Consider the following 26,854-nt stretch of genomic DNA (forward strand, 5'->3'; position numbering starts at 1 on the left):
CCAGAGAATACTTCCTATGAAATCAGAACAGGGCATTCCAGCAGAGACCAGAGTTTAGAAATTCTTAGGGGCTGGTTGGAACCTTTGTGGATGAACCCTGAGGGGATAAACCCTCCTGGCCACCTTTTGCTCTAGGTCACCTGACCAAGGCTGACAACCTTCCTTTTCATTCTCGATTACTACTTGTTTGACACATAGATGTAACTGCCATTAAGTGTCAAATTTACATCTGTGAAAATTTTGGTAGTTCACTCTGACGTGGTAAGGAAGACTGGCCAGAAAGCTCTTGTAAAAAAGTCATCTGTCCTTTGTGCAGTTACCCATTAAAAGATCTGCTATTCAGGGCAGGGAAGCACGGTCCAGCCCTATCCCAGAAAAGGACACAAAAACCCCTCAATCCCTGAGCTGTGCTTACGCCGTGCTGTAGTGGTCAGTAAGCTGAATGTATCTGCTTCACTTAGAGCCTTTAAAAAATGACCTTGAGGAATGCTTTGTTGAACTTAAGCTAATGCTTCAAAAAGGGGTGCGGGTGGGAGGTTAAAGTTTATTTCTAAGAAATGTAGAGTACTGAAGTTTTGAATATTAAATCTATTGCAACTGTAAATTCTTCTGTCTTCATCCATTTGAAAAAATAAAGCCAAAGGAGAATTTGTTGGAAAGAACTAAGGGCTTTCCCTAGGTGCTCAGCTGATCACCTATGGCTTTCCCTGCGGCTCCTCTGCCCATTCTCAAGAGAAAGCCGTAGCAGCAGTTGCTGTCAATTAAATGTTACTGCTACTCTGGCTTTTAAAAAGTGATAGGACTTTTGTTTAGGACTTTAATGATTACTCTGTGTAGAGTATAAAACCCCTATGAGTGAATTAGACTTAGTTTCTCAAATAAAAATGGCTATATAAAATCTTATGGGTTTTTTTTTTTCTAGTTAGAAGTCTTTACTGTTAGGTGCATGGACTGTACCCAAGATTACAGCTTTGCTACTTCCCACCACATAGTCCAGAACATAACTTCCTTTCTCCACTGACAGCTTGGGAAGCAGGGAGGGAAATGCAGCTGCTGTCAGGAAAAGGCACAGGCAGAGCTGGGGTGAACTGAGTTGTGGCATAGGATGCCACCGTCAAAGGAGTCACAGAACCCTGCCCGATCCTAAGCAGGGGGTGGTTCTGATCACTCTCAAGTTCTCCCACCCTTTACAGTCATCTCTTTTAAAGGCACATTCAGAAATGTTGCAACTAGGGGCTGAGGTAAGCTGCACACAACTGCTGCACAGGGGTTAAGGGACTGCAGGACTCCATGGCACAGAGCAATGACGTTATCCTTGCGTTTGCCCAGGGGGAGGGGGAGGCAGCAACTGGAATCCAGCCTGCTTTGGTGTGGAAGCCTAGGAAGAGGCCAGCAACAGGAAAGACCAGGGCCGCAGTCAGTAATGCACGTACTTAGTAGGTCTTTGGTGTTCGTGCAGCAGCATCTGTCTCCCTTATGTACAAAGGCTTCTGCAGCCAGCAAAGCTGGGAAAGGACACTTCCGCACACAGCCACTAGCCTGGCTCCTCTCCCAGCGCTGACCGTCAGCTGTACAAGGCACAAAGCACAGAAGGTAGGAAGTAAATCTAAACTGCAGTGAATATACAGTTTAGAATGGATTTCCTGAAAACAGACCTGGAAAAGTTTAAGTTCCCTCCCAGGTTCTACTGAGGATCCAAAGAAACGCAGCCCAAGCCCTACCCAGTAGTTTTGCTTCTTGATCATCATCACAGATGAGAAATTCTTAAGACTTTCTCCTCAGATATGAGCTGAGCACTGAACTGTCCCTGTGGGGCCAGAGTAGGGGTTCTGAGGACCCAGAGAGCTGCCCACCTCACAGGCCCCTGGGCTCCAGGACCAGCCAGTTTTCAGTGACCATCTGCACATCCTGGCCACTCAGGGGCTCCCGCAGCCTCACCTTCACCTCCAGCTTGCCCCCTGTAGGCTTCCTTCCATCCAGGACCTGTGAGGACCGCAGAGAGGGAGATGGTAGCTGATGGGGACAGGCTGGGAACAGGCAGCACCCTATGCTCACGAGTAAAGAGTGAGGACCTAAGACATCCTGCAGTACCAACATAGGAGTCTCCACTTCATGACAACCCTGGTTGTGGTTTTAGGTAAGTCTTATTTAAAAAATAATACGTAAATTCAAATAAGATTCAATGCTCTGAGGTGGAGATGTGAAAGCTAGAGTTCTGCTCACTCAGTTTCTCCATGGCAACTCCTGGAAGAAATGCTCCAGCTTAAAGGTGTAGCCTGAAAACAATGCCCAGAATGGACATTACATTACACAGCCACTGTGGCAAGGCCAGGACTAGAACCTAGGCCAAGGGTTCCTTCCCCCCAACCATGCTGCCTCCCTCCTGGGCAGGGAGGGAGTGCTGCAGGCTCGAAAAGTGTTAACCACCATCAATGTGGCCAATACAGAGCAGGCTCCGCTTAAGAAAAACTCCCCCAGCCTGACCAGGCGGTGGCGCAGTAGATAGAGCATAAAACTGGGAGGACTTGGGTTCGAAACCCCAAGGTCACCAGCTTGAGCGCAGGCTCATCTGGCTTGAACGGAGCATCGCTAGCCTGAGCAAGGGGTCCCTCGGTCTGCTGTAGCCCCTCAGTCAAGGCACATATGAGAAAGCAATCAATGAACAACTAAGGAGCTGTGAAGAATTGATGCTTCTCATCTCTCTCCCTTCCTGTCTGTCCCTGTCCCTCTCTCTGAATCTGTTTAAAAAAAGAAACCCAAACTCCCCCCAAAAGGTGGTGGAGGGAGAGAAGGAGGTGCATCATAGCAGAATAAGCCCTATGTACGAAAGCAATAGCGAGGGCTGGCCACACTCTGCCAGGGACATAACCTCCTTTCTGGACCTTAGTTTCCTCATTTGTCAGAGGCAAGCTCTTGGATTCAGTCTGTGAAATCTGATGAGTTCACAGAAGCTTAAGGAGATGTCTGGGGCCAATTCCTAAACAGACTAGCTTCATTGTAGTGGGTCCCTGATTTTGAAATACCTTATATCAACTTTATGTCCAGAGCTTGTTCCACTTAAAGCTGCCACACAACTGCCCCAACCATAACTCTGCCCCGGCCCAAAACCTAGGAGTTTGAATATGCCAAGTTGACAGCAATGACCAGACTTCTCCAGGACCCTGTAACCCACCATCCCTGGGAACTTGAGTGGCTCAGAGTGTTGAGGAAAGAGTATACTTTCTGAATGGGCGATGCTGTAAAATTTTATCAGACCCTCTGTCTTCATTTGTGAAATGGGCATAGAACCTATTCAATAGCACACTTACGGATCCTTTTAATGGGCACAAAAATCCTGCAAGAGGGACCAGTCCTCAATGAAGGCTGGCTTTTCTCTTGCCAAGTCCTCTGGTTTACCCACCCTACCTCCACAATCCCTGGGTCTTACCTCCAAAATCTCTCTGATCTCACACTCATTCTCCAGCCGTTCCAGTTTCAGGTGGGCTGTGCCAACCAGCTTGTCACTTCTGAAGAAGGATCTGGGGAGCCAACAGTCAACAGAAGATTGGACTGGGCAGGAAAAGAGCTGGCTGAGCCCAGAACAAGAAACCTGAGGAGTAGCAGGGGCAACAGCAACAACAGAAGCCTGTCCTTCCTCCCAAGCTACCTCGGCAGTATGACTTACAGTCAGGGGCCTCACCCTTTATGGAAGATTTCAAACTTGATTCCTTTGCTTTGGATCACCCTCCTGAAACCCCGGTGGTTTCGGTTGATATTTAGTTTGAAGAGTTGATCAAATTCTGCAAGAGTGAGAGAAGAAAGGGCTTGGCTCTGGTGGCAACAGACCTAGGGGCTGGCCTCTGCTCTGGATGGCTCTGCCTGCAATTCAGAGAGACTACCACCAAAGGGTAGTCAAGCCTCTAGGTCCTGCTCTTGGAAGTCCACTTGGTGTACTCTTATTAGGCACAGCTTATACTAAAGTGGGAGGGACTTGGAATTGGGAGTCAGGACTCCTAGATTCAAGTTTCATTTCTACCACCTCTTTGCTTAGGGCCACAGGCAAGTCCCTGTACCTTTTCTAGTCTCAGTTTTCCCACCTACATGAGAAGAGTGGTGATAATACTTGCCTTAGTGCTGCACACATATCAGAATAAAAGGGATACAACAGCAGCCCTCACCTGGAGAATTTGTGTTCTTCACCACAGCTGTTTTGCTTTTTTGAGCTTGGTCCTGAAACAGTAAGAGGGAGAAGTCAGAGCAACTTGAAAAAAACAGGTACATAGGGCCCAGAACTCGGCTAAGTCAGTGTTGAAGGAAGGGATGCCTACAGAAAATGGGCCTAAGGGTCTTCAAACCCCCCCCCCAATAGGCAGATCTCCCAAGGATTGGGAGAAATTGAGCACAGGGTCCTAGAACAGAAGGTGGGGTTCAAAAGGTCCTCCCTCTACCTGACCCTCACCGAGTTAGGGTAGTGGAACTCAAACCGCACAAAAGCATCCAAGTCATCAGGGGTCACCCCTATAAAGAAGAAAGGGGAGACAGGGTTAGAGGGAGTAGCCAGGGGCCCAGCACTTGTGATAGAGGGGAAGCTAGTGCCTCCTTATTGGCCAGGGGCAGAGTGTCCGGCCAAGAGCTTCCTGGAGTAGGGGTGGCCCGAGGGCTACCTGGAGGGGCTGGGAGGTTCATTCCCCGGACAATGATCAGATGCATTTCTGTGCTGTTGAGTTCTGAGAAGATCCTATAGCCAGGAAGAAGAAAGAGCACAACGTTAAGGAGTGTAGCAGGAAAGGATCCCCTCTTCCAGGGACTGCCTGCCTTTCTGGGTGGTGGTCAGGAACAGAGTGGGCCCAGGGAGGCAAAGTTTGTCTGGGTTAGGAGCAGCAGAGCTGGCACAAAGACCTCGGTCCAGAGCCCCTTCCCCCACCACCCAGAGCTCTGAGCTCTTCACAAGCAGGTACCATGTCCTACCTCCTACATCCCCAAGCCCAGTGCCTACAGCAGGGCCAAGCCTTAGAATTCTTACTAAAGGGGCCCATCTCCAACCTTGGCTCCCACTCTCTTGGCCCATCCCTGCATGGAGACACTGTCTCTTAGCCTTTGGTACCTCACAGTCTGGAATGTCTTCAACTCAAAGTGGTGGCTAGGAGGGTCAAGGCCCTGAGCCTGGGCCAGCTGCAGGATCTCAAGCTGCTTCTTGCGGTCCTGAGCAAGCTTCTCAAACCTGACAGGGACGGGTGCACTCATCAGCATGACAGGGTTCCTTTTCTGCTCCCTCCCCACATGTCCCAGCCCTTGTATTTACCGGGTAGTCTCAGCCACATTGCCCTGGTGCATGAACTGCTTGGAAAACAGCAGACATTTCTGAAAATAGAAGCCCAGAGTGGGTCTAGGTTGGCTTTAGCGGCCTTACTTCAGAAAGCTTCAACCTTCTAGTCTCACCTCACTCCTCCCCCAACACATATCCCCTCCCCAAAAACACTATTTCCAAGTCCCTAAGTTTTTGTTGTTTCCTTTCCTGAGGACAGCTATTCTCCAAAATTCACTTAGCAAACTCCTCATTTTCCTTCAAAACCTAATAGAAACATCACTTCAGAAAGGAGACTTTTGCCTGACCAGGTGGTGGTGCAGTGGATAGAGCGTCGACCTGGGACTCTGAGGACCCAGATTCAAATCCCTGAGGTCGCCGGCTTGAGTGCAGGCTCATCCAGCTTGAGCGCGGGGTAGCTAGCTTGAGCGTGGGATCACAGACTTGACCACATGGTCGCTGGCTTGAGCCCAAGGTCACTGGCTTGAGCAAGGGGTCACTGCTCGGCTGGAGCCCCCAGGTCAAGGCACATATGAGAAAGCAATCAATGAACAACTAAGGTGCTGCAACTCTAAGTTGATGCTTTTCTTTGTCTCTCTCAAAAAGAAAGAAAGGAGATTTGGTGGCAGCAGTTCAGATTGATACATACTAATATACATATATGTACATTACACACACACACACATACATATATATATGTGTAATGTACATATGTGTGTGTGTGTGTGTGTGTGTGTGTCCCCTAACACTTTCTCCTATCTTCAGAGCACTTCCCTTTCCTATTGTTTGAGCTTCATAACCACCCTGGGATATTAATCATTCCATATTCCATTTTACAGATGAAAATGTTGTTGAGAGGGGAAGCGTCTTGCCCAAAGTCACAGTAAGTAGAAGAGATAGAATTTGAATCCAGGCCTATCTGGTCTGAGCCCCATGCCTTTCCCCAAAGGGAGGCTGTAGGCACTGAAGGAAAGAGAGACAAGCAGTCAACTGACCTCATGTTGCCCAAGAAGCATTTTTTGTAGCTGGGCGTACACCTCCTCAGCCTTCTGGGAGAGGCGCAGGTCTTCGTGATGAATGAGGATAAAGTCACCCTCCTCATCCGTCAAGGGTGAAGGCACCTGCCCAGGTCACAAGGCCCCTCAGGGGCCCCAAGAGTCAGATTATCCCTCTACTGATCTGAACAAATGCAGGAATCCAAACAATGTTTCTCCAACTTCTACTAACCACCAGTGATGGGAACTCCTGGCCTCCCATTATACCCCAGACTGCCTCCCTCTGGCCTCGCCCTACCTTGTCATCTCTGCCTCAGACAGCCTGCCTGGCTTTTCCCGGCCTCTCTTGGAGCCAAGGGGTAGAGAGAAGCATAAACAAAAGGCTCTTTCCCAGTAGTCACCACAACCTATCCAAGTCCCACCTGTCAGGCTGGCCTGAGGACCTCTCAGGAAAGGGATGACTAACGACAGTGGGCACTGGCATCCAAGCACCTGCCTTGTTCACAACCCTGCTGTCAAACCTGCCACCTGCCTCTTCTGCCTGACAAGTCCTGCTGCTTAACCAGGTGGGACTCACCTTGGAGAGGTCCACAGGTCGGCCAGCTCGGACCTGCATGATCTGAGCCTCAAGGCATTTGGCCAGCCGCAGATGAGCTTTGGCCTGTTCCAAGTCCTGGCCACGCTTGGCCTGCAGGGCTGCCCGCTGGTACTGCAGTTTGCGGGCCTCTAGCAGTGCCAGCTGCTCCCGCACTGCAAGGAGAGCGATGCTGATTAGAGCCATGGGTGCTGCTCACTAGAATCTTTATCCTCTATTTTCCCCAACTCACCAGAGGGACTCAGTGACTCCTTAGAACTTGAGGCCTTGGGCTCAGGCAGGGGCCGGGATGAAGGGACCAGAGGCTTCTTGGGTGCTGGGGCCTGGGCTGGAGGCTCATCCTGCAGGTGCCCAGGTGGATGTCACGGGATCTGCTCCCCACCCCAGCCGCAGCTCCCAGACTTGTTCTCTTCCTAATACTGCACTAACTTGCTGTGTGACCTGAGATGAATGGCCTCCCCTTGTGGGCCCTGGAGACTCTCAGCTAGAAAAAGCCTCAAAAACTTTGAGTTAACCTTCCCAACAGCAAAGAGCAGAGTACTGGGGATTGAACCCATGCTCTGGAGTAAGAAAGACCTCAATTTGAATCTAGCTCTGCTAACACCTATCTGGATACCCTTGGCCAAAGCTTTTTTTTTCTGTAAAATGGAAGAAAGAATAGCTACTTCACTGGGTTTGTTAGTATGGACCATAGGGTCTGGGTTTAACCCCCACAACACCCTGGAGTCTTGGGCCCTCAGCCAAACCTCATCCTCATCCTCGTCTGCTGGCGCTGTGTCCTCGGAGGCTAGTTTCTGGGCAGCTGCTAAAGTGGCTGCTACTGCATCCTCCTCAGTGCCCACAGTGGGTTCCAGACCAGGGATGGGGGGGAACCCTGTGGGAGAAAGAGACAGATAGCTGCGGGAGGGGGAGGGTACCCTCAGGGAGGCACTAGGTTGCAGTGGGCCTTAGCTGGATCCTCCTAGCCATGGCTGGGATGGGTGATCCCAGAGCAGAGGCAGATTCTTGAGGAATCATTTCCCCACTCCCCCTCAGAGACCTCATAAATACCGTAGGCCAAGCACCACTTACCTGGAGGAACAGGCAACTCAGCAAAATCAACTCTGCGTCCTGCTCGGTGCGCTCGAATGGCATCTTGATATTGCTGCAAGGGAAGTGAGGGAGGTACCTATGGTGGGCAGCAGTCTGCAGGTGTCACACAGGGAGAGACAGCAGCTCCAGGGGAAAAAAGGAGCCCCTGAAAAAGCAAAAGCTCAGGAGAGACAGATGGGAGACTCAGACCAGGGCTATCTGCAAGAGCAGACACAGAGCAGCCAGCCAGAGAGAGAGGCTCACACATGCAGGGGTTCATGGCTGCAGCCCACCTTGGCAATGCGTTCATGCATCCGGGCCTTTCGCTCGTCCCCGCTGCCCCGGGCCTGGATGCCTGCCTCCCGGTACTTGTTCAGCCTCTGCTGCAGGGCGTCCAGCACTGTCTGTGGCTCAGTATGGGCCACTTGAGAGAAGGAGATAGCATCAGCTCTGCCTACGTCTCCCCAGCCCTACCATCCCATCCTACCTGGAGTTGCTGGGGTGTCAGAGGTCATCACTGGCTGCAGTCGCTCCACTGCTGGGGGTACTGAGGATGCTGTGAGGGCCTTAGAAGCCTGTGGGAGGGGCTTCAGGTCTGGGGACCCAGAGCAGAAGTGTGGGTGGAGGTGCCTGGACAGTCCCAGCCCAAGCAGGTTCCCTCTACCATCCCCATACTGACCTTCAGGTGCCGGGGGCATGGCACTCAGGTCCACAGGCTGTCCCTTCTCCAGGGCCTCCAGGACGGCACCAAATCTCTGCAGTAGTATAAAAAGCAGGCGTGGACATAAGCCAGGAAACCTCAAGAGCCTGTGCTGAAAAACTGCCCCTCAGGCTAGTCTCACTCAAGTCCAGTCCCCAACTGTGCAATCTTGAGCAGGTCACTACCCCAAACTGTGAAAAAAGGGGTTGGACACAGGGCCCCTGGGCCTGATGTCATACCTTCCCGATCCTCATGAGCTCTCGGGCATGATCTAGGTCTCCAGCCCGCTTGGCATTCAGGGCAGCCACTTTGTACTCTTTCTGTCGGGCCGACAACAGGGCCCGTGGATCTGGGTCTGAACTGGGAGGGGCAGAAATGCCAGGGCTGCCCAAGAGGCTTGTCTCAGACTGGGAAGAGTTGTCTATGGAAAAACAAAAGCCCAAAGAGGGGCACACCTTGGATTGCAAGTGCCCTCAGGAAAGGTGTGACTAAAGACAATGGACAGAGGCAGGATGGGGAGTGGGCTCTGACCTTGGGAACTAGATACCTGGCAACATGGTGGGGGGAGCAGGAGGGTCTGCCTCGGGGCTCCTGTTGGTTATTTCCTGGGGGACCGGGGGTTTCTTGCCCAAGGCCACTGGTGGTGGGATCTCATCCTCATTGATCTTCCTGCCTCTCCTCACAGCAGCCAACTGGGACTCTAGAGTCTGAGGGAGAGAAGAACCAGAAACCCAGTTAGCCATCTTGGCATAGACCCTGCCTGAAGATAGGTCAGAGATGCTTCACCTCCACAAAGCCAGCAGGGAGGCCATACCTCTACTGGCCCAAACTCTTGCTGCCTTACCCGCGACCTCAGCCCCACTCCTCCCAGCCCTGCTCCCTGGCGGGGCCCAGCCTACCTTGAGGCCACGCTCACAGCGCCTGGCTTTGGCTGCTTCACCTGCCTCCTTGGCACCAGCCGCAGCCTCCTGGTAATTGTGGATCCGATCTTCCAGCAGAGTCTGCAGCCCCTGAGGCCCTCCAGCCTGTAGATACTCCAGCTCAGGGCCTGGCCACTTCAGGACCAGCTAGGCCCTTGCTGCTCCCTCCCTGCAAGGAAGCTGCCCCAGAAAACGGAGCTCTTGGACTCAAGGAGAAGGATGAGCCTAAAAGCCTCAAGGAGGAGGCAAAGACTTACTAGAGAGGACTGAGGCCATACCAGAGGCAAACACAGAGGCCCAGACAAGCTGTGGATGGCTGCAGGGGATGGTCAGGGAGAACAGAGAGGCCATTGAAGCCAGCCAGGCACCAAAGAGTATCTGTGCTCGGTCACTGCTTGGGGCGCTGCTGGAGGTGGGCCCTGGAAAGGGTTACTGCAGCCTTCCTACGCAGGCCAGGCCATAGGCACAGGCCAGGCCATAGGCACGTTATACATGGACACGCGCGGGATCAAAGGCACATGGGATCCCTTCAGAACTTACCTGAGCCGCTGGGACTGAAGCTGTTAGGAGAGCTGTTTGCACTGGATGTTCAATGTTTTCCTGTCCCTTCTCCTCAGTGCTATCCCGGATGGCTGTCTCATTGCCATCCAGGGACCCAACTCCTTCATCTGCACCCAGGACCTCCTGCAGCTCAGCCTGGGGAGACACAAGTCCCAGGAGCTTGGGAACTTCGTGGCCATACCTATGGTAGGATCTGAAATAAAGGTCCCTATCCCCCAGCAGAACTTCCCAACATCAGTCACTGTGCCTGAAAGTCCTCTTTACCAAAACACTTCTTTACTGTGACTAAGAACAGCCTTGAAAATAGAGAAGTCTACAAATCTGAGAATCCACAAGTACAGGGTTCAGACCAGACATCAAAGGAAACTAACTAGTTTCACACTGTGAAGTCAGGAAGATGGGCCCAAGAACAGGTGGGCAGTCACTCAAAGAGCACAGAAAGCGACAAACCCCAGGCCTCACAGGCTTGACCACAGAGCCCTTGGACACTAGCTTGGCAAACGCACCAGCAAGTCTGTATCCTCCTCCAGCCCTTCTTCTTCCTCCTCTTCCTCCTCCTCATCCCGCATACAGTCTGCTGCCAACTTCTCGATGTGAGTGATGGGTAAGGGGGCTGGGGGAACAAAGGGTCAGGGCCTCAGAAAAGGTCCATGAAGAGTAAAGCAGTCTTCAATGCATGGTACATTTCTACACTCAGGTAGAAATCCTGTCCTCCCACAGCAAAAGTCCCACCTGTAAAACTCCTGCTTCTCCTTCATGACCCAGCTCGAGACCTACAGCAGGGAAACCTTCCTAGACCCTCTAAAAGGCAACAAGCTGCTCCCTACTCGGCATCTTTTTTTTTTTTTTTTTTTTTTGTATTTTTCTGAAGCTAGAAATGGGGAGAGACAGTCAGACAGACTCCTGCATGCACCTGACTGGGATCCACCCGGCACGCCCACCAGGGGGCGATGCTCTGCCCCTCTGGGGTGTCGCTCTGCCTTGACCAGAGCCACTCCAGCGCCTGGGGCAGAGGCCAAGGAGCCATCCCCAGCGCCCGGGCCATCTTTGCTCCAATGGAGCCTCGGCTGCGGGAGGGGAAGAGAGAGACAGAGGAAGGAGAGGGGGAGGGGTGGAGAAGCAGATGGGCGCTTCTCCTGTGTGCCCTGGCCGGGATTCGAACCCTGAACTTCTGCACGCCAGGCCAACGCTCTACCACTGAGCCAACCGGCCAGGGCCCCTACTTGGCATTTTTGCTATACTTGTTCATATCCATTCATCCCTCCTAACCACACCTTACACATATGCAAAGACTTATCTCCTTGAGCTTCACAATAATTCTGTAAGATATGTTGTATTATCCCCATTTTATACGAGAAACTGAGAACTACCAATGTTAATATTCATAATATTGCAATCCTATTAAGCGACAGAGCCATGATTCACACCCAGGCTCGCCTAACCCCAAAGGCTCAGACTGAGAAAATGGAGGGCATGGTTCTTCCATATCCTTGGCTCAGGGTTACACTGGACTGGGGAGGGGGTTTTCTCTGAGGGTTCCTGGTGAGAAGATAGGAAGATTTAGATCCTTTGACCCTCCCAATACATCAGGTCCCTGTTCTCTTCCAGCCTGGAGAGAAAGATTCCCCTTATTCATTCACTGGATGCAACTTCTATGCACTTATCGGAGCCTGATTCAATCTGTGCTGAGCTCCCCCTCTATGCCAGACCCTGGCTAAGGCTAAGACTAGGGACCTGAGTCAGTCAGAAAATCAGATTGCTGATGGTCTACAACAAAGAGGGGGCAATCCAGGGAAGGACTGAGCTCATCACACAAGTATGTGAGCAGCACAAGATGGCTTCTTGGTGGGAGTGCTACAGAGGGAACACAGATATCAGGAGAACCAGATGATCTGAAGAGGACCTCTCCACCACTTGCCTGAACCTATCTGGTCCCAGCACCAAGTCTAGATCAGCACCGAAAACTTACCCTGCCCCTTAGGTGCTGGCTTCCTGCTTGTGGTCCCTGCTTCCCCAGTGAGGGACAGCAGCTCGGCCTCCAGGTCCTCATCATCTTCAGTCTCCTCCATCCCCAGCAGCATGTCCTCGGGGTTGAACTCCACAAAGAGCCCCAGCTGAGAGCAGAGATTTCTTAGGAATCACACCATAGGGCATAGGTGTGGCCCAGCCACACAGCCAGTCTCCCAGAGGTCAGTGGTTCCTTCACTGTCTGAGGCCCAATGTGCAGAAGGGAAACCGAGGCATGCAATATTACCCCTTAGGATACTCCCTGGTGACTCTATATGAAGAGCTCAGTAAGACTACAATCTCATTATTATTACAATACCACCACTAGCTGCTAGGCTCTACATGATAAGCACTACATGATTATCTTTATTCTCACCATTCTTGGGGGTAGGTCTTGTTTTTTTAAATTATGAAATACATGTAACATGAAAATTATCTTCTTAACCATTTTCAAGTATAGAGTTCAGTGGCATTAAATACACAACACTGTTGCGCTATCACTGTCCATCCACAGAACTCTTTCATCTTGCAAAACTGCAACTGTACCCATTAAACAACAACTCCCCATTCACCCCTCCACCCAGCCCCTGGTAACCACATTCTTTGTCTCTATGAATTTGACTACTCTAAATAAAGGTAGGTCCTATTTACATATCCAGGTTCCGATGATACTGAGACAACCCTACTAAGCGGCAGAGCTAGGATTTAAAATAAAGTCAGGTGACTTTAGTCTATGCCAGGGGTCAGGAACCTTTTTGGCTGAGAGAGCCATGAACGCCACATATTTTAAAATGTAATTCCGTGAGAGCCATACAACGACCCGTGTACGTTAAGCGTTATCCAATAAAAATTTGGTGTTGTCCCAGAGGACAGTGGTGATTGGCTCCAGCCACCCGCAACCATGAACATGAGCAGTAGGAAATGGATTGTAATATATGAAAATGTTTTATATTTTTAACGTTATTATTTTTTTAATTAAAGATTTGTCTGCGAGCCAGATGCAGCCATCAAAAGAGCCACATCTGGCTCGCGAGCCATAGGTTCCCGACCCCTGGTCTATGCCCTTTCTCCTACTACCTCCTTTACCTGCCTCTTTTGAGACAATAAAAATGGACTAAGTCAGCTCAGGACCCAGAATAAATAAAGATTAGAGAACAGATCCCTAAATCTGCAAAGCTCTTCCAGTGGACTTAGCTCTCAAAGCCTGGTATCCTTGGCTGACAAGCAGAGTCGTGGCTCTAAATGCAGAACCCACGAGAGCGCTGAGGCCCCATCAGAACACCCTAAACTGGGGTGGTTCTTGAACCCTCCAGATCACTGGTGTGGAGGTGGCCAGTGCAGGAATATACTGGGGTTGAAACACAGGCCAGTTCATGCCTCATTCCCACTGGAGTGTGGCAGGGGCTAGTGTCAGTGTCTCTAAGGGCTCTGCCAACACCAGGAGGTACCACTCCAAGTCTCTGGATTAATGGGGATCCCATATAGGTGACCCGGTTTGCCCACACTGTTTAGGAACCCTCTCAAGGGTGGTGAAGACGCCTATATACATACCTGCTTGGCGGCTGCCACACCCTGACCACTGCCCTGAGGGCCCTTCCGAGGTCTTGGCCCTGGCATCTTGGCAGCCTAGATACCTGAGTAGTGGAGAATAGAAGACTTAGACTGGAGCAGCCTACATGCCCCTCCCCAACAGTGATATCTTAAATAAGGTGTGGTTCATAAACTCCCAACTCAGAAAAAAGCAATGCTGAAGACCAAAGGATGAAATACTAACACTGGAAGTACAGCACTGAAGCAGGCAATGTGGGAGAGAAAAGCTATGGGACCACATGTTAATAGGCTTAAGTGGGGAGTGTGGACATTTACTGAATTGACAAATGTGGATTAAACCCAACAGGCTGAGCGGGGAGGAGGTCCTAGGAAGGTAGATTCAGGGAAGTAACTCTAGGCAAGGGGTGGGTGGGCACAAGGCTGGGTGAGACTCAAAAAAGCTCTAAAGCTGTGTGGTCAAAAATGGTAGCCACATCTGACCAGGCGGTGGCGCAGTGGATAGAACGTCGGACAGGGATGCGGAAGGACCCAGGTTCGAGGCCCCCAAAGTCGCCAGCTTGAGCGTGGGCTCAACTGGCTTGAGCAAAGCTCACCAGCTTGGACCCAAGGTCGCTGACTTGAGCAAGGGGTTACTCTGTCTGCTGAAGGCCCGTGGTCAAGGCACATATGAGAAAGCAATCAATGAACAACTAAGGTGTTGCAACAAAAAATTGATGATTGATACTTCTCATCTCTCTCCATTCCTGTCTGTCTGTCCCTATCTATCCCTCTCTCTGACTCTGTAAAAAAAAAAAAAAAAGGGTAGCCACATGTGGCTATTTATATTTAAATTAAAAATCAACTTCCTCAATTATTGGCTACCACTGGTCAGCACAAATATTGAACATTTTCACCACAACAAAAAATTCTATTGAATAGTTCTGCTCAGCATTTAGATTCTCATATCTCACAACCATTCACAGGCCCGACTACGTGTGTGTGTGTGTGTGTGTGTGTGTGTGTGTGTGTGTGTGTGTGTGTCAGAGGCCCTTGCTGGGCACTGGGAGATCAGGGATGATCTGACATGTTCACAAACTTCAAAGAAATGTTTCCATGGCGGAGACAGCTTCACCAGTGGGCGCAAACCTCACAGGGCTGCTCCCGGGACCATGCGTGCCCAGGTGCTGCCCCTTACCCTGCATAGGGAGAAAAGGCTTTTTGGAGGAGAGGACCTGTGCTGAGTCATGTAGAATTTGGGAAAAAGAATTCCAAACAGAGGGCGAGAACCTGATAATAGTTCTGAGGTGAGAAACAGTTTGACCTGCACAAGGAAACTCAAGACCTGGGATTAATGGGGCTCAAGTGTGAGACGGGAAATGGCACATGTGAAAATCTGCGCAAGGGACAAAACTAAAAACAAAAACAAAAAACCTTAAACCCTGAGGTTAATCTGGGCATTATTTTGAGGGCAATGGACGTGACGGAACCAGGTCGGCGATTCAGAAACCATCTGGCTGCAGAAGGGAGGATGGAGGCAGGAAGCCGTCCGTCCCGCAACGGCACCGGCCAAGGGGGCGAGGAGTGGTTGGAGCCCAGAGTCAGGGGTCAAGTCAGCAGGGCTGTGAGGTTAACGGGAGGGGGCGCCCACGGCGACTTCAGGAGTCAGGTTTCAGTGGCTCGGGTGAATGGCGGTGAGTGGGCTCAGGGACATGCCAAGTCTGCGGGTCGGGGGCGCCAGGATGGGGAATCAGTGCTGAACCCACGCCCGGGCTCAGGGCTCAGGAGGGCGGCGGAGAGCGCAGCAGTGGCGAAACCGCAGGGCACTACGCCTCCGCGGCAGGAGACACCCTGCCCGGCCCCAGCCGATGCCATCTCCCCCGCCGTCCCCAGGTGACCCCTCGCCGGGGGGCGGGTGCGCGGCATACCTCGCGGCGAATCCGAAACCAACCTGGGCCTTCTCTCGCCCAATACCGGCCGGTGCTGCCGTGGCCACCGGACCGCGGCGGCAGCCGTGACAAGAGGCTCCCCGCGGAGACCGCCCGCGCCCAAACACGTGACCCCGCGTCCCTGCGGCGCGCAATACGCATGCGCAAGGCGAAACGAGCGTGGCGTCCCAACAGGTGACTGCAAGGGTGGAGTTCTGAGCGCGCAGGCTGCACAACGCATGTTTTCAGGCCAACAGGCAGTTCCGGGGTGTCCAGCAGCGGGGCTTACCCAAATGCAGTAGGTGCGTCATCTGCCCTGGCCCCATAACTTACCCGACAAGGCCCTCCCTCCCTCTCAGTCCGACGCTGTGGGCGGGGCTAGAGGAGGGGCCTCTTTGCCACCTTCTTAATGTCCTTTTGCGTCTCCAGGGAAATGTAAATTGAGTTCACCATACTTTTAACACCTGAATGTACCTTTTCCAATTAGAAAGTGGGTTACTAAACATGACAGGCAGCGAGTGCTCGTTACACCTCTTTATGAAGTCACTTCAGATAGCGTGACACCAAGTTCTTACTCCTCTATCCAGCAGGGCAATGAAATGGGGGGTAGGAAGAGACGTTAAGGAGAATCTTCCAGGTAAAACAAACCGTGCAACTCACTGCTGTCTACTTTCTGAATTTTTGTTCTGTACTTAGCGGCTTGAAAAATCTTTCCGTTGCCTTGGACAATGACTTTTCCCAGGTCCTGTGGCTTTTGGACTGTTGCCCGAGGAAGAGATTGGCTTTAGCATTTGAAAATGGAAGTTTCTCGGATGAGGGCGGAGCTTGTCTTAACGCGTCCAGTAATGAGACCTGGAATGTACGGTCTGACCAGTTAGAGCCCGCGTCTCACCTTGTCCAATCCGGTGTCTCCACTTAACTGGCCAATCAGCCCAGGAGGGGCCGGGTCCAAGGGCCGCCCTACCACTTGCACTGTTTCTCCCCGCCCTGAAGGTGCGAGGAGGTAAGTTTATTTCCTGTTTTGTCTCCTTTGCGTCCCCAGGCCCCAATCTTCAAAGCAATTACAAAGGTCTCTGCAATAAAGCCAGTCGCTTCATTCCAAAAAATATACCATTTCTTGTGTGAATTAACGAGCACCAAGCAGAAGTTTAAAACTGTACAATTAAAAGTTGAAGCCACCTATACAACTATCATGTTGCAAGCCTTTCCTAAAAGCTACCCACTCCACCTAGTTGAGTGTTTATTATTCTCTAGCATTTCCTTCTATTGCTAGTATGTATGTATGTATATACCCTTAAATAATCCAGTATTTTGTGTGTGTGTGTGTGTGTGTGTGTGTGTGTGAGAGGAGAGGAGCCCAAAACAGACTCCCAATGTCCCTCAGGGATCCACCCGGCAAGCCCACTAGGGGACGATGCTCTGCCCATCTGGGGTCCTTGCTCTGTTGCAACTGGAGCCATTTCTTAGCAACTGAGGCAGAGGCCACGGAAATATCCTCAGCGCCCAGGGCCAACTCGCTCTAATCAAGCCATGGCTGCAGGAGAGAAGAGAGAGAGAGAAGCAAGAGGGGGAGAGGTGAAGCAGATGGGCACTTCTGTGCGCCCTGACTGGGAATAAAACCTGGGACATCCACATGTTGGGCCTAAGCTCTACCACTGAGCCAACCACCCAGGCCCCATAGTACTTTTTCGTTTGTTTGTAAGCTTTAACATTGTATCATTGCTGCCTGACCTGTGGTGGGGCAGTGGGATAAAGCGTCGACCTGGAACACTGAGGTTGCCGATTAGAAACCTTGGGCTAGCCTGGTCAAGGCACATATGGGAGTTGATGCTTCCTGCTTCTCCCTTCTCTCTCTATCTCCTCTCTCTCTAAAAATCAATAAAAAAAAATTGTATCACTGCATATATTCAACTTCTTTGTCTGCTCAACCCTTCTAAACTTCATCCACATTAAATATTTACAATTTATCCAGTTAAAATTTTCATTTCTGTATGCTATTTCACAGTATGAAAATAATTCATTTTCCCAATAGCTTGCCATTATAGTACTGTGAACATTCTTGTACACAACTCTTAGGGTTACACATGTGTTTTTCTAGAGTATGTATTTCAGAATGGGATGCTGACATAGGAGTCGATTTTCCAGACTACATAATACCAAATTATCTACAAAATATTTGTTTACACACCCAATCACTGGGACATTTGGGATTCAATTGTTCTATATCACCACTGAAAAGTTCTCTAATAGATGTGAAAGGGTTTTGGATTGCAGGCCTCTTTTACAGTTTCCATATTGCTGGTTATTATGTTTATTCTATGGATAATTTACCCACTTTTCCTTTTTGAAAATTGTATAATTTTCTAAAATATTCTGATACTGATCCCCAGTCTATTATATGCAGTAATAAATGTATATATTCAAATGTATAAATTTTTCTGAACTATGAGAATTACAAATACAACATTATTATTGATTTTAGAGAGAAGAATGGAAGGAGAGAGGGAGAGAGATTGATTGATTTGTTGTTCTCATTGGGATGATGCTCTCACCAATTGAGCTACCTGGCCAGGCCTCCGCTTCCTTGTTTTTATTTATTTATTTATTTTTTTTTAAAGAGACAAGAGAGCAAGAGGGATAGACAGGGACAGACAGGAACAGAGAGATGAGAAGCATCAATCTTTAGTTTTTTGTTGCGCATTGCAACACCTTAGTTGTTCATTGATTGCTTTCTCATATGTGCCCTAACCAAGGGCCTTCAGCAGACCGAGTGACCCCTTGCTCGAGCCAGCAACCTTGGGTCCAAGCTGGTGAGCTTTTGCTCAAACCAGATGAGTCTGCTCTCAAGCTGGCGACCTCGGGGTTTCGAACCTGGGTCCTCGGCATCCCAGTCTGATGCTCTATCCACTGTGCCACCGCCTGGTCAGGCATTTATTGATTTTTATAGAGAAACAGATAATTCACTCATAAATATTTAATCAGTTCAAGGAACACAGACATTCTCTTGTACTGAGCACAGAGGTTGCCAGTTCAATCCCTGGTCAGGGCACCTACAGGAACAGCTCAATGTTTCTGTCTCCCTGTCTGTCTCTAAAAATAAATAAATAAATAAATAAATAAAAACAAAAATACTTTTAAAAGAATTTAAAATACACAACCCAATCAAGATTCACAGTAGGTAGCTCTCGTTTTTCTATTTCCCTTTAGTTTAGAATAGTTCTTGTTTTGTTTTAGTTTTTGTCTTTTGTGATAAGATTATGTTTTTGAAGTGCTTTATAGACTTTTCCCCTCAGTTTTGTTAATTTAATTTTATTATTTATTCATTTTAGAGAAGAGAGAAGGAGCAGGAAGCATCAACTCCCGTATGTGCTTTGACAGCGCAAGCCTAGGGTTTCAAACTGGCGACCTCAGTGTTCCAGGTTGACACTTCATCCACAGCACCACCACAGGCCAGGCCCTTCAATTTTGATTAGCTGATAATATTGTCGCCAGTAGATTTAGGTCAAACATTTCTGGAAAAACTATTAATACATGGGTGATGTGTTGTTGTTTTTTAAGTAAGGAGGCTTTAAATGTCTATCTGTCCCATTGTTGGTTTCCATATAAATATTAGAATTAACTTGAAAACTATCTAAAAAAAAAAAAAACCCTGCCAAGATTTTGATTGGAATTGTTTTGTATTTAGAGATTAATTACATCCCTTTATTAGCTTTATTCCTAGGTATCTTATATTTTCTGTGTCATCTATGTCTTTTTCATTTAAAGATATATTTTATGATAAATGGTACCTTTTAAAATTTTTCATTTTCTAGCTATTTGTTGCTAGGGATTCCTTATCACTGATATTATTTCCAGCATTTCTTTTTATAAAATAAGTCTGTTTTATTCACATTGTTCAAAAGTTAAAAGATACAAAATGACAGTGAAAGTCTTCCTCTCACAGGCATGATCTTAACTATCCATTTCTTTCCCAGAGGCAATCACTATAACCAATTTCTCACGTCTTCTCCCAAAACTATTTTATATCAATATAAGTAATTATATGCACATACTTATATACATGGTATGTTACATTGAATATATGATGGATAAATGGTGGGGCTACTAACAGAAATAAAAGTCAGAGGGAGGGCCTATTTTTGGAAGGATAGTTTGGTTTTATAATCTGATATTTGTAAAGACTATACATTTCCCCAAACACTCTAGAAAAAGCAAATTATTTAATAGAAAACGCCAAACTACACGATAGCCATTTTCCTTCAGTATCCTTTGCCACAATTCCATATACTTAGAAAACCAGGCCCTTTAGAGCCTGGAGGTTGCCGGTTCAATCCTTGGTCAGGGCACACACAGGAGCAGCTCGATGTTCCTGTGTCTCTCTCCCTGCCTCAAAAAAACAACAACAACAAAAACAAACAAAAAAAAGAAAACCAGGCCTTTTAACAAGAGCAGCTCACAGTCCTTCCTTGTGAAGCCCTCACTCGTCCTTCAGTGCATACAGCACATCACCCTGGCTGACGTTGAGCCGCAGACGAAGGAGCATGTCGTTCCTGCTGGGCTCCACCAGGAGGAGGCGGCAGGAGCCCAGGTGAGAGCACACTGCCATGGTCTCTGACATGGTGGGGTATGGGAGTCCCTCCATCCTGCACAGTTCCACATGTTGCCTGTAAACCTAGAGAAAAAAAAGCAAATCTGAGGCCAGCTTCCGGAAAGGTGAAGAGAGTAAAAGTCCTGGGTCTATATCTGATCATTTCTTCTTTTGGGGAAAACAGACACTTCTTGGCCAGGGTATTTAGTACCCCGGAAGCCATCAATGGGTGCCCCAACAGGGCAGCAATGAAGGGTAAAATGCAATACTGACTTTGGAATCAGATGATTGCATATCTGAATCCTGATATTACCAATTACCTACATATGACGCCCTGGGCAAGTTATCTCACTTTTTGAGCAGTTTTATCTATTAAATTATAGTATCTCTTTGAGTTAATGGGTATAAAATGTCCACTACTGAGATTCTTATACAGTCCCAGTAACCAGGGGCTTCCACAACTGAGATTGTCATGATTCTAGCCACATTTTTCTATAAAGCATTGTCTTTAGTAGATACAGTGTACATGTGCCAAGGTGTGACCCCTGGAAAAGCACAAAGGCACAGAGACAATACTGAGTAAACAGAGGTAGGAGGGTAGCTGGAAACATACTTAGATGCCTACCTGAAAGCCTCGAGCGGGTCAGGCATGTCTGTAGTACTTTCTGGTCACTCTGTCCTCTTAACTATAAGTCTGTCCCCTGCTCCCACTTCCCACCAAGACCCAGAGCTTCTCAAGAGCAGGGATATTAACTAATTCGGATTAGGGTTCCTGGTTCACATCACAGTTAACAGCACATTGCAAATGTTCAAGAAATGTTTACAAACTAAAATGAAAGTCACTCAGCAGAAGAGCTGTTTTAGGCTCTACAGGGAGAATAATAGCAAAACAGGACAAGCAACTAAATGTTTAAAAAAGAATTTAAAGAAGAAAAGCTGAAAGAAAGTGAGGAAATAGTTGGAAGTAATATTTTTCTGTATGTTTAAAACATACTCATATACAGACACACACTCTCGCAGGTACACACTCCAACACCTTTACCAATTCATCTTCTAAGGGAACCCATTGCCTATAGACACCAGTTTTAAACAAAACACTAAGGCATGAGACCTCATGATTCATTTTACTTGATATAATTGAAACTATACCCAAAGAATGTTTGGATTGACCTTAGTGACTTTAAACATGGCTCTTTCTGAGACTTGCCCCCAGTATACCACATAAGCTGTATCAGGGCATTGACTTTTTTTTTCCTTAAGTGAGAAGTGGGGAGGCAGAGACAGACTCCCACATGTGCCCTGACAGAGATCCACCCGGCAAGCCCCCTACCAGGCAATGCTCTGCCCATCTGGGGCTGTTGCTCCATTGTTCAGCAACTGAGCTATTTTATATTTTAGTGCCTGAGGCAAGGCCATGGAGCCATCCTCAGCACCCAGGGCTAACTTGCTTCAACCAAGCCATGGCTGAGGGAGGGGAAGAGAGAAATAGAAAGAGAGTAGGGAAAAAGGGAGGGGTGGAGAAGCAGGTGGTCATTTCTCCTGTGTGTCCTGACTGGGAATCGAACCTGGGATGTCCATACACCAGACCAACGCTCTACCACTGAGCCAATGAGCCAGGTCCAGGGCCAGGGCAGTAACTTTGGACTTGTTCATCTTTACATCTCCCACTCTGACCAGTATCTGGTATAGTAAACCTTCCATCTAATACGTAGAAACCAGTTGCTAAAGGTCTCTTCTCATGCAACTCAATAAAATACCACATAAAAATAAAGGCTGGTTTGATATTCTTTAATATTATCAGGTTGTCACAAAATAGAGATAAACTGTTACACAGTGACTGAATTTCCCACAGATTTTTTTTTCTGAGAGGAAGGAAAGGGGAAAGTGAGAGGAAAAGGAGGAGAAAGAGAGAGAGAGACACTGATTTGTTGTTCCACTTATTTACGCATTCATTGATTCCTGTTTGTGCCCTGATAGAGGACTGAACCTACAACCTTGTTGTAACAGGTGACTCTAACCAACTGAGCTACACAATGAGGCCCAAAATTCCCACATATTTTAAAGGCACTACAGCAAAATCTAGAAGGTCTTGAAAAAAGATCATTCACCTGTTGAAATGTTGCTTCTTCCAGTCCTGATCGATGAAACTCTGTGAGGATTGCTCTCAGGAAGCTCTTTTCCATAACAGAGGAATTTCTTAAAGAAAATGGAGAGATGTAGTGGCTACACCAACAGTGTGAGGCTTTTCTGCATTTCTAGACACAGGAAAAAACAGGGGCCTACTTCCTCCTCTCTCATTCAGTAAAGGTCCCTCTAACCTCCCAAAGTCTTAAAATGATACAATAATGCCACTTTGGAAGTAAGGGAACACAGCAACTACATCTGGAGGGTACAAGCACCCCCACATCATCACCTCAGTATATCAATTAGTGTAACAAGTAGCCTTCTTCTTGTTCCTACAGCACTTTACTAAACACCTGCAGTGTGACTCAATTCATGGAAATTCTTCTACTATTCTAGGTTTACATTCCTGACTATGCCCCTTAAGAAAAAGAACAATGTCTTCAATCAATGCAGGTTAAAAGAGTAAAAGCTTCAAAAAGGAAAACATTCTTGCATGGCCTCCCCAGACTGTGGCCCTCTCCAGGAGCGGAAGTATCTTACTTGATGGCAGTGATGTAGGATGACGAAAACATCTCATCGACTGCTTCCAGCAAGTGGGCTACAGTGACCACGCCAGGGGAGTCAGGCTTCTGGCAGGAGAGTTCACAGATCTCCGTGGCACGCCTACAAATGTCCAGGCAGCGCCGTGCATCCCCAGAGAGGGCTGCTACCTACAGGAGGGAACATGCACTCCATGAGGTCCCCCTGCCATATCAGTCCAGGAGAAAAACCAACAGATTCTGTGGTCATCTAAAAGAAGAAAGGTGGGGCCCTGGACAGTTGGCTCAGTGGTAGAGCATGAGCACGGCATGTGGATGTCCCAGGTTTGATTCCTGGCCAGGGCACACAGGAGAAGCGCCCATTTGCTTCTCCACCCCCCCCCCCCCCTCCTTTCTCTCTGTCTCTCTTTTCCCCTCCAAAAGCCAAGGCTCCATTGGAGCAAAGTTGGCCTGGGTGCTGAGGACAGTTCCATGGTCTCTGCCTCAGGTGCTAGAATGGCTCCAGTTGCAACAGAGCAACACCCCAGAGGGGCAGAGCATTGCCCCCTGGTGGGCATGCGAGGTGGATCCCTGTCGGGCACACGCAGGAGTCTGTCTCTCTGCCTCCCCGCTTCTCACTTCAGAAAAATACAAAAAAATAAATAAATAAATAAGGAAAGGGGAAGGGGAAGGAAAGGTGGTGCTGAGAATGGAGTTAAGCCTGAAGATAAGTACTTAATTCTGGTTGGGAACATGGAAGCCCATGTTACGCAGGCACAAGCTGCTTAACAATGGCGATATACTCTGAGAAGTATGTTATTGGGCAACTTCGTTTCTGTGCAAACATCAGAGAGCACTTACACAAACCTACCTGGTATAGCCTTAAGTAGGAACCAATTATACAGTAAGATTTCAGGAATTTTTCAGAACTCTGTTTCTACTTTTTATATTTACTTTTCCAGGACTAAATTTCTCTTCATCCCCAGAGCACCCAGCACAGGACCTCACACTGACAGGTACTCAGCAAAGAACTGCCAAGTTTGGAATACAGCTGGGTTGCCCCCAAGGGTGACTTACCTTCCTGGCCACCAACTGGATGGCATCATCCTCAAAGGCTTTTAAATGTTGGAGTCGGGACACTAGGATCTGCTGCAACTGCCTGTAAGTATAGGGCTGGAAGGACATCCTGGTGAGACCCTGGGGAGCAGAGATGACAGAGCAAGTTCACTGACTGCCCTCTTTGATAGCCGTGGTGAAAAATCACCCATTAGTTCCCAAATCCAATCTCTAGGTCCCATATAATAATTCACAGATTTCACACTCGGCCTACCCCTGCGTTTAGCTCTCCACTGCTAACGATGGCCAAGGGTACCGGTAGGGCAGCAGTTCCCAACAACTTTTCATTTAGTTTAAGAGATCCTCTCATTCTACTGGAATCACTGAGAAGTAGATAGAAGCAGAAGAGCCCTAATGAGGGTGGGTGGGAGGATATTCAGCTCCACGAGCTGTACAGGCGTAGCTCCTGCATTCACTCCTGATGCTTCTAAGTACCTGCTGCTGTGCTTCCAGCTGAACCACGGGGCTGTGAGGGCTCAGACTGCATCCACCCTGTTCACTGCTGTGCTCTGGCATCTAACACTGCCTGGCAAGGCTGTGCTTTCATATACTTTTAAAATAATTAAACTTCAGGGCTCTGCAGTTTCAGAGTGATGAGATAGCAGAACATCCAGATACATTTGCAGCAAATCATGCAATGGGGACATATTTAATTCCTGCTTAAAATGAGAAGAACTTCAGGACCCACATTTCTTCCTGTTACTACTTATTTTAGTTTCCTATGTGTTCATTGGTGCAGAACTCCTTGGCCCAGCTTCTGGATCTGTAAGAACAGCTTGAGAATGGCCCCAGGACCTACCAGTCGGCTTGATACCCGGTTCATCATGATGCGCTCTGGCAGGTCCATGGTATTGGCAATGGCCAGGACCACAAGCCGGGCTTCCTTGTGAGTGGGCCAGTCAAAGAGATTGTACATTACATCTTGCTTCTGAGTCCACAGAAGGTCGAGCTGCCAGGGAAATGGAGAGATGCAGGATCAACCAGAGACAGAGCCAGGGCCCCAGAGCGAAGACGTGTTTCCACGGCATTAGCTGCATGTGCCCCTCAGGTCACATCAGAACAGCAAGGAAGACAATGGACATGTGCCTCTTGCCATCAGAGAACAGGCTCCAATGAATCAAGAAGGGAGCTGAACCTCCCTCTGGCCCAGTATTTGCTCCCAGAACATTGCAGTCAAGAACCACACCACTCCTTTTCCAGCCCTCCTGTGGGGACCTCCTTACCTCGTCCACAAGCAGCACAGTGGTTTCCTGAGAGGACCCTTGAGTGCAAAATCGCTTTGCCAGCACTTCTACTGCATGGTTAGCTGTTGCCTTTTGGCCTGTCATCTTCTGCATTGGGGGGAAATGGGTATAATAAACTGTAAGGACCTTACTCTCCTGGGCTTAAAGTTAAATCTGCAAATAAAGGAAGCTATTAGCCTGAGGACTTCAGGATCCTATTTGCTGCCTTCCACCCTAGTCTAATCTAAGCCTGAAGGAGAGGAGAAGTCACCAAAACATAAGATACAGGCTGTGTGACTGAAATGCAAATGAGCCACAGACTGGTCCCAGAAGCCCTCCAAAAGCATTACTGCGTGACTATTTGTAACTGGACATTATTGGTTACAAGATAACAGCTTACAAATGGAAGAGCGAGGTTCAAACTCTGGCCTACCTCTAAGCCCCTTTTCTATAGTTTGCCACACTGCCTCCTGTGTGCAAGTGCTTTTCACCACCTCGTTAGTAAACACTGGCTTCGAGGACTTCAGACTGAGCTCTTAGACTTGAAGATCCTTGAGGTAGGAATTCTGCCTGCTTTGCCCTTGCTACGTCTACACAAAAGGCAAAGCCTGGCATGTTGAAAATACATAATAAGCACAAAATTAAGTTAACCTTTCTCTTTTCATGTGCCACCAAGAAACTGTATTTTCTAGAGTCCACACTGCTTTGATTACCTGCAAGATTTGCACATAGACTTGGTGGGGCTCTGTCAGCTTCATGCCATTGACTTCAATGTACTGAAAGGGAGGAAGAGCCTTTGCTTGGGCCGCCCGCTGCAGGTAGTGGATCACCTCGTGCACAGTGGCAGTCTTCCCTGTCCCAGGTACCCCGGAGATATACATGCACCTAGGCCAGAAGGGAAGATGTGTGGGTTAGGTCTGTGCCAGCTGCCTAACACTATCATCAGGCAGGAGTGTGCAAATGCGTGCTGCAGGAAGGGCTGAGACCCTGAAATGTGGAGGTGTGACAGGAAGGACCACCCTGGGAAGCTAGTCAGAACAGGACCTGCTTCTATAAAATCATTCCTTCACAAGCAAGGCTGTATGCAAACTGCCAACACAGAGAAGGCAGGTTTCATTTTTCTCTGAAAGATAGAATTTCTATTTCTACAGAATGACTCTGACAACAAAAGCTACTTCAGAAGCTTTAGGCTTCAGCAACAACGTTGCTTGTTCTCCTGACACTGGGGAGAGACCATCTGTTTGAACTGTGACACGGGAGGGGGTGCACTAGCAGAAACCATCCCACCCGTGGCATGACTCACCCTCCAGTATGGTCAAGGAGTTTGCTTTCCACAAAGTTGTAGATATCTTGGAATTCCTTTTCCCGGCAGGGAAGAGAGTCAGGTACAGCAGAAACGTGCAGACTAATAAGGGAAATGAAGGGCTTTAGAAGCATTTCAGTATCTATTCAATAATAAATGGAAAATACTTATATAGGTACTATAGCTCTATACAAAGCTTAGTCACAAATTCAAGAAATGTCTTCGTTCTCAAATCTCTTTCTTGTTGTTTCTTATTTTATTTAAAAAATTAAATTTAATGGGCTGACATTCATCAATAAGAGTACCTAGGTTCTCTATAGCATTTAAACTGTTGAGTTGTGTGCACATCACCCAAAGTCAAAGCATTTTCCATCACTGTGTATTTGTCCCTCTT

The 26,854-nt window shown here is 48.5% G+C and overlaps 2 protein-coding genes and 1 long non-coding RNA gene across 9 annotated transcripts in view; 1 reads left to right on the forward strand and 2 right to left on the reverse strand.

Annotated features, from left to right (window-relative positions):
- Window positions 1-907: 907 nt before the first annotated feature.
- CC2D1B (coiled-coil and C2 domain containing 1B) lies at window positions 908-15,727 on the reverse strand. Of its 4 annotated transcripts, none has more exons than XM_066376273.1 (25): window positions 15,612-15,727; window positions 13,685-13,767; window positions 12,096-12,240; window positions 10,633-10,739; window positions 10,106-10,261; window positions 9,545-9,670; window positions 9,193-9,352; window positions 8,885-9,066; window positions 8,625-8,700; window positions 8,433-8,540; window positions 8,239-8,369; window positions 7,946-8,018; window positions 7,621-7,748; window positions 7,107-7,215; window positions 6,857-7,029; window positions 6,280-6,405; window positions 5,282-5,340; window positions 5,084-5,200; window positions 4,644-4,717; window positions 4,439-4,497; window positions 4,158-4,209; window positions 3,680-3,779; window positions 3,428-3,518; window positions 1,939-1,983; window positions 908-1,568 (listed from the first exon to the last, which is right to left on the reverse strand). In XM_066376273.1, exons 2-25 carry the CDS (start codon window positions 13,748-13,750, stop codon window positions 1,434-1,436), a joined length of 2,598 nt encoding a protein of 865 aa, XP_066232370.1. In that variant the 5' UTR covers window positions 13,751-13,767; window positions 15,612-15,727; the 3' UTR covers window positions 908-1,433. The 4 variants fall into 4 exon arrangements, with proteins under 4 accessions (XP_066232370.1, XP_066232371.1, XP_066232369.1 ...); XM_066376274.1 differs by having other exon boundaries at window positions 7,107-7,209; window positions 15,589-15,725; XM_066376272.1 differs by having other exon boundaries at window positions 15,589-15,725.
- Window positions 15,728-15,828: 101 nt separating this feature from the next.
- On the forward strand, window positions 15,829-22,834 carry LOC136400143 (uncharacterized). Its single transcript, XR_010750257.1, has 3 exons — window positions 15,829-15,890; window positions 16,285-16,591; window positions 22,697-22,834. It is a non-coding gene; the product is annotated as an uncharacterized lncRNA (long non-coding RNA).
- Window positions 19,047-26,854, reverse strand: part of ORC1 (origin recognition complex subunit 1) — a 28,631-nt gene continuing 20,823 nt past the window's right edge. For 3 of the 4 annotated variants that reach the window (XM_066376269.1, XM_066376267.1, XM_066376270.1), the window contains exons 10-17: window positions 26,461-26,562; window positions 25,871-26,042; window positions 25,158-25,265; window positions 24,734-24,883; window positions 23,896-24,015; window positions 22,841-23,010; window positions 22,285-22,372; window positions 19,047-20,260 (exon numbers count right to left, since the gene is read on the reverse strand). In XM_066376269.1, the coding sequence (XP_066232366.1) occupies window positions 20,066-20,260; window positions 22,285-22,372; window positions 22,841-23,010; window positions 23,896-24,015; window positions 24,734-24,883; window positions 25,158-25,265; window positions 25,871-26,042; window positions 26,461-26,562 (1,105 nt within the window). In that variant the 3' untranslated portion in view covers window positions 19,047-20,065. The remainder of the gene's footprint in view (window positions 20,261-22,284; window positions 22,373-22,840; window positions 23,011-23,895; window positions 24,016-24,733; window positions 24,884-25,157; window positions 25,266-25,870; window positions 26,043-26,460; window positions 26,563-26,854) is intronic. The other variant, XM_066376271.1, reaches the window with a different exon arrangement.

This window comes from Saccopteryx leptura, chromosome 3 (genome assembly GCF_036850995.1).
Source record: "Saccopteryx leptura isolate mSacLep1 chromosome 3, mSacLep1_pri_phased_curated, whole genome shotgun sequence".
NCBI lineage: Eukaryota > Metazoa > Chordata > Mammalia > Chiroptera > Emballonuridae > Saccopteryx > Saccopteryx leptura.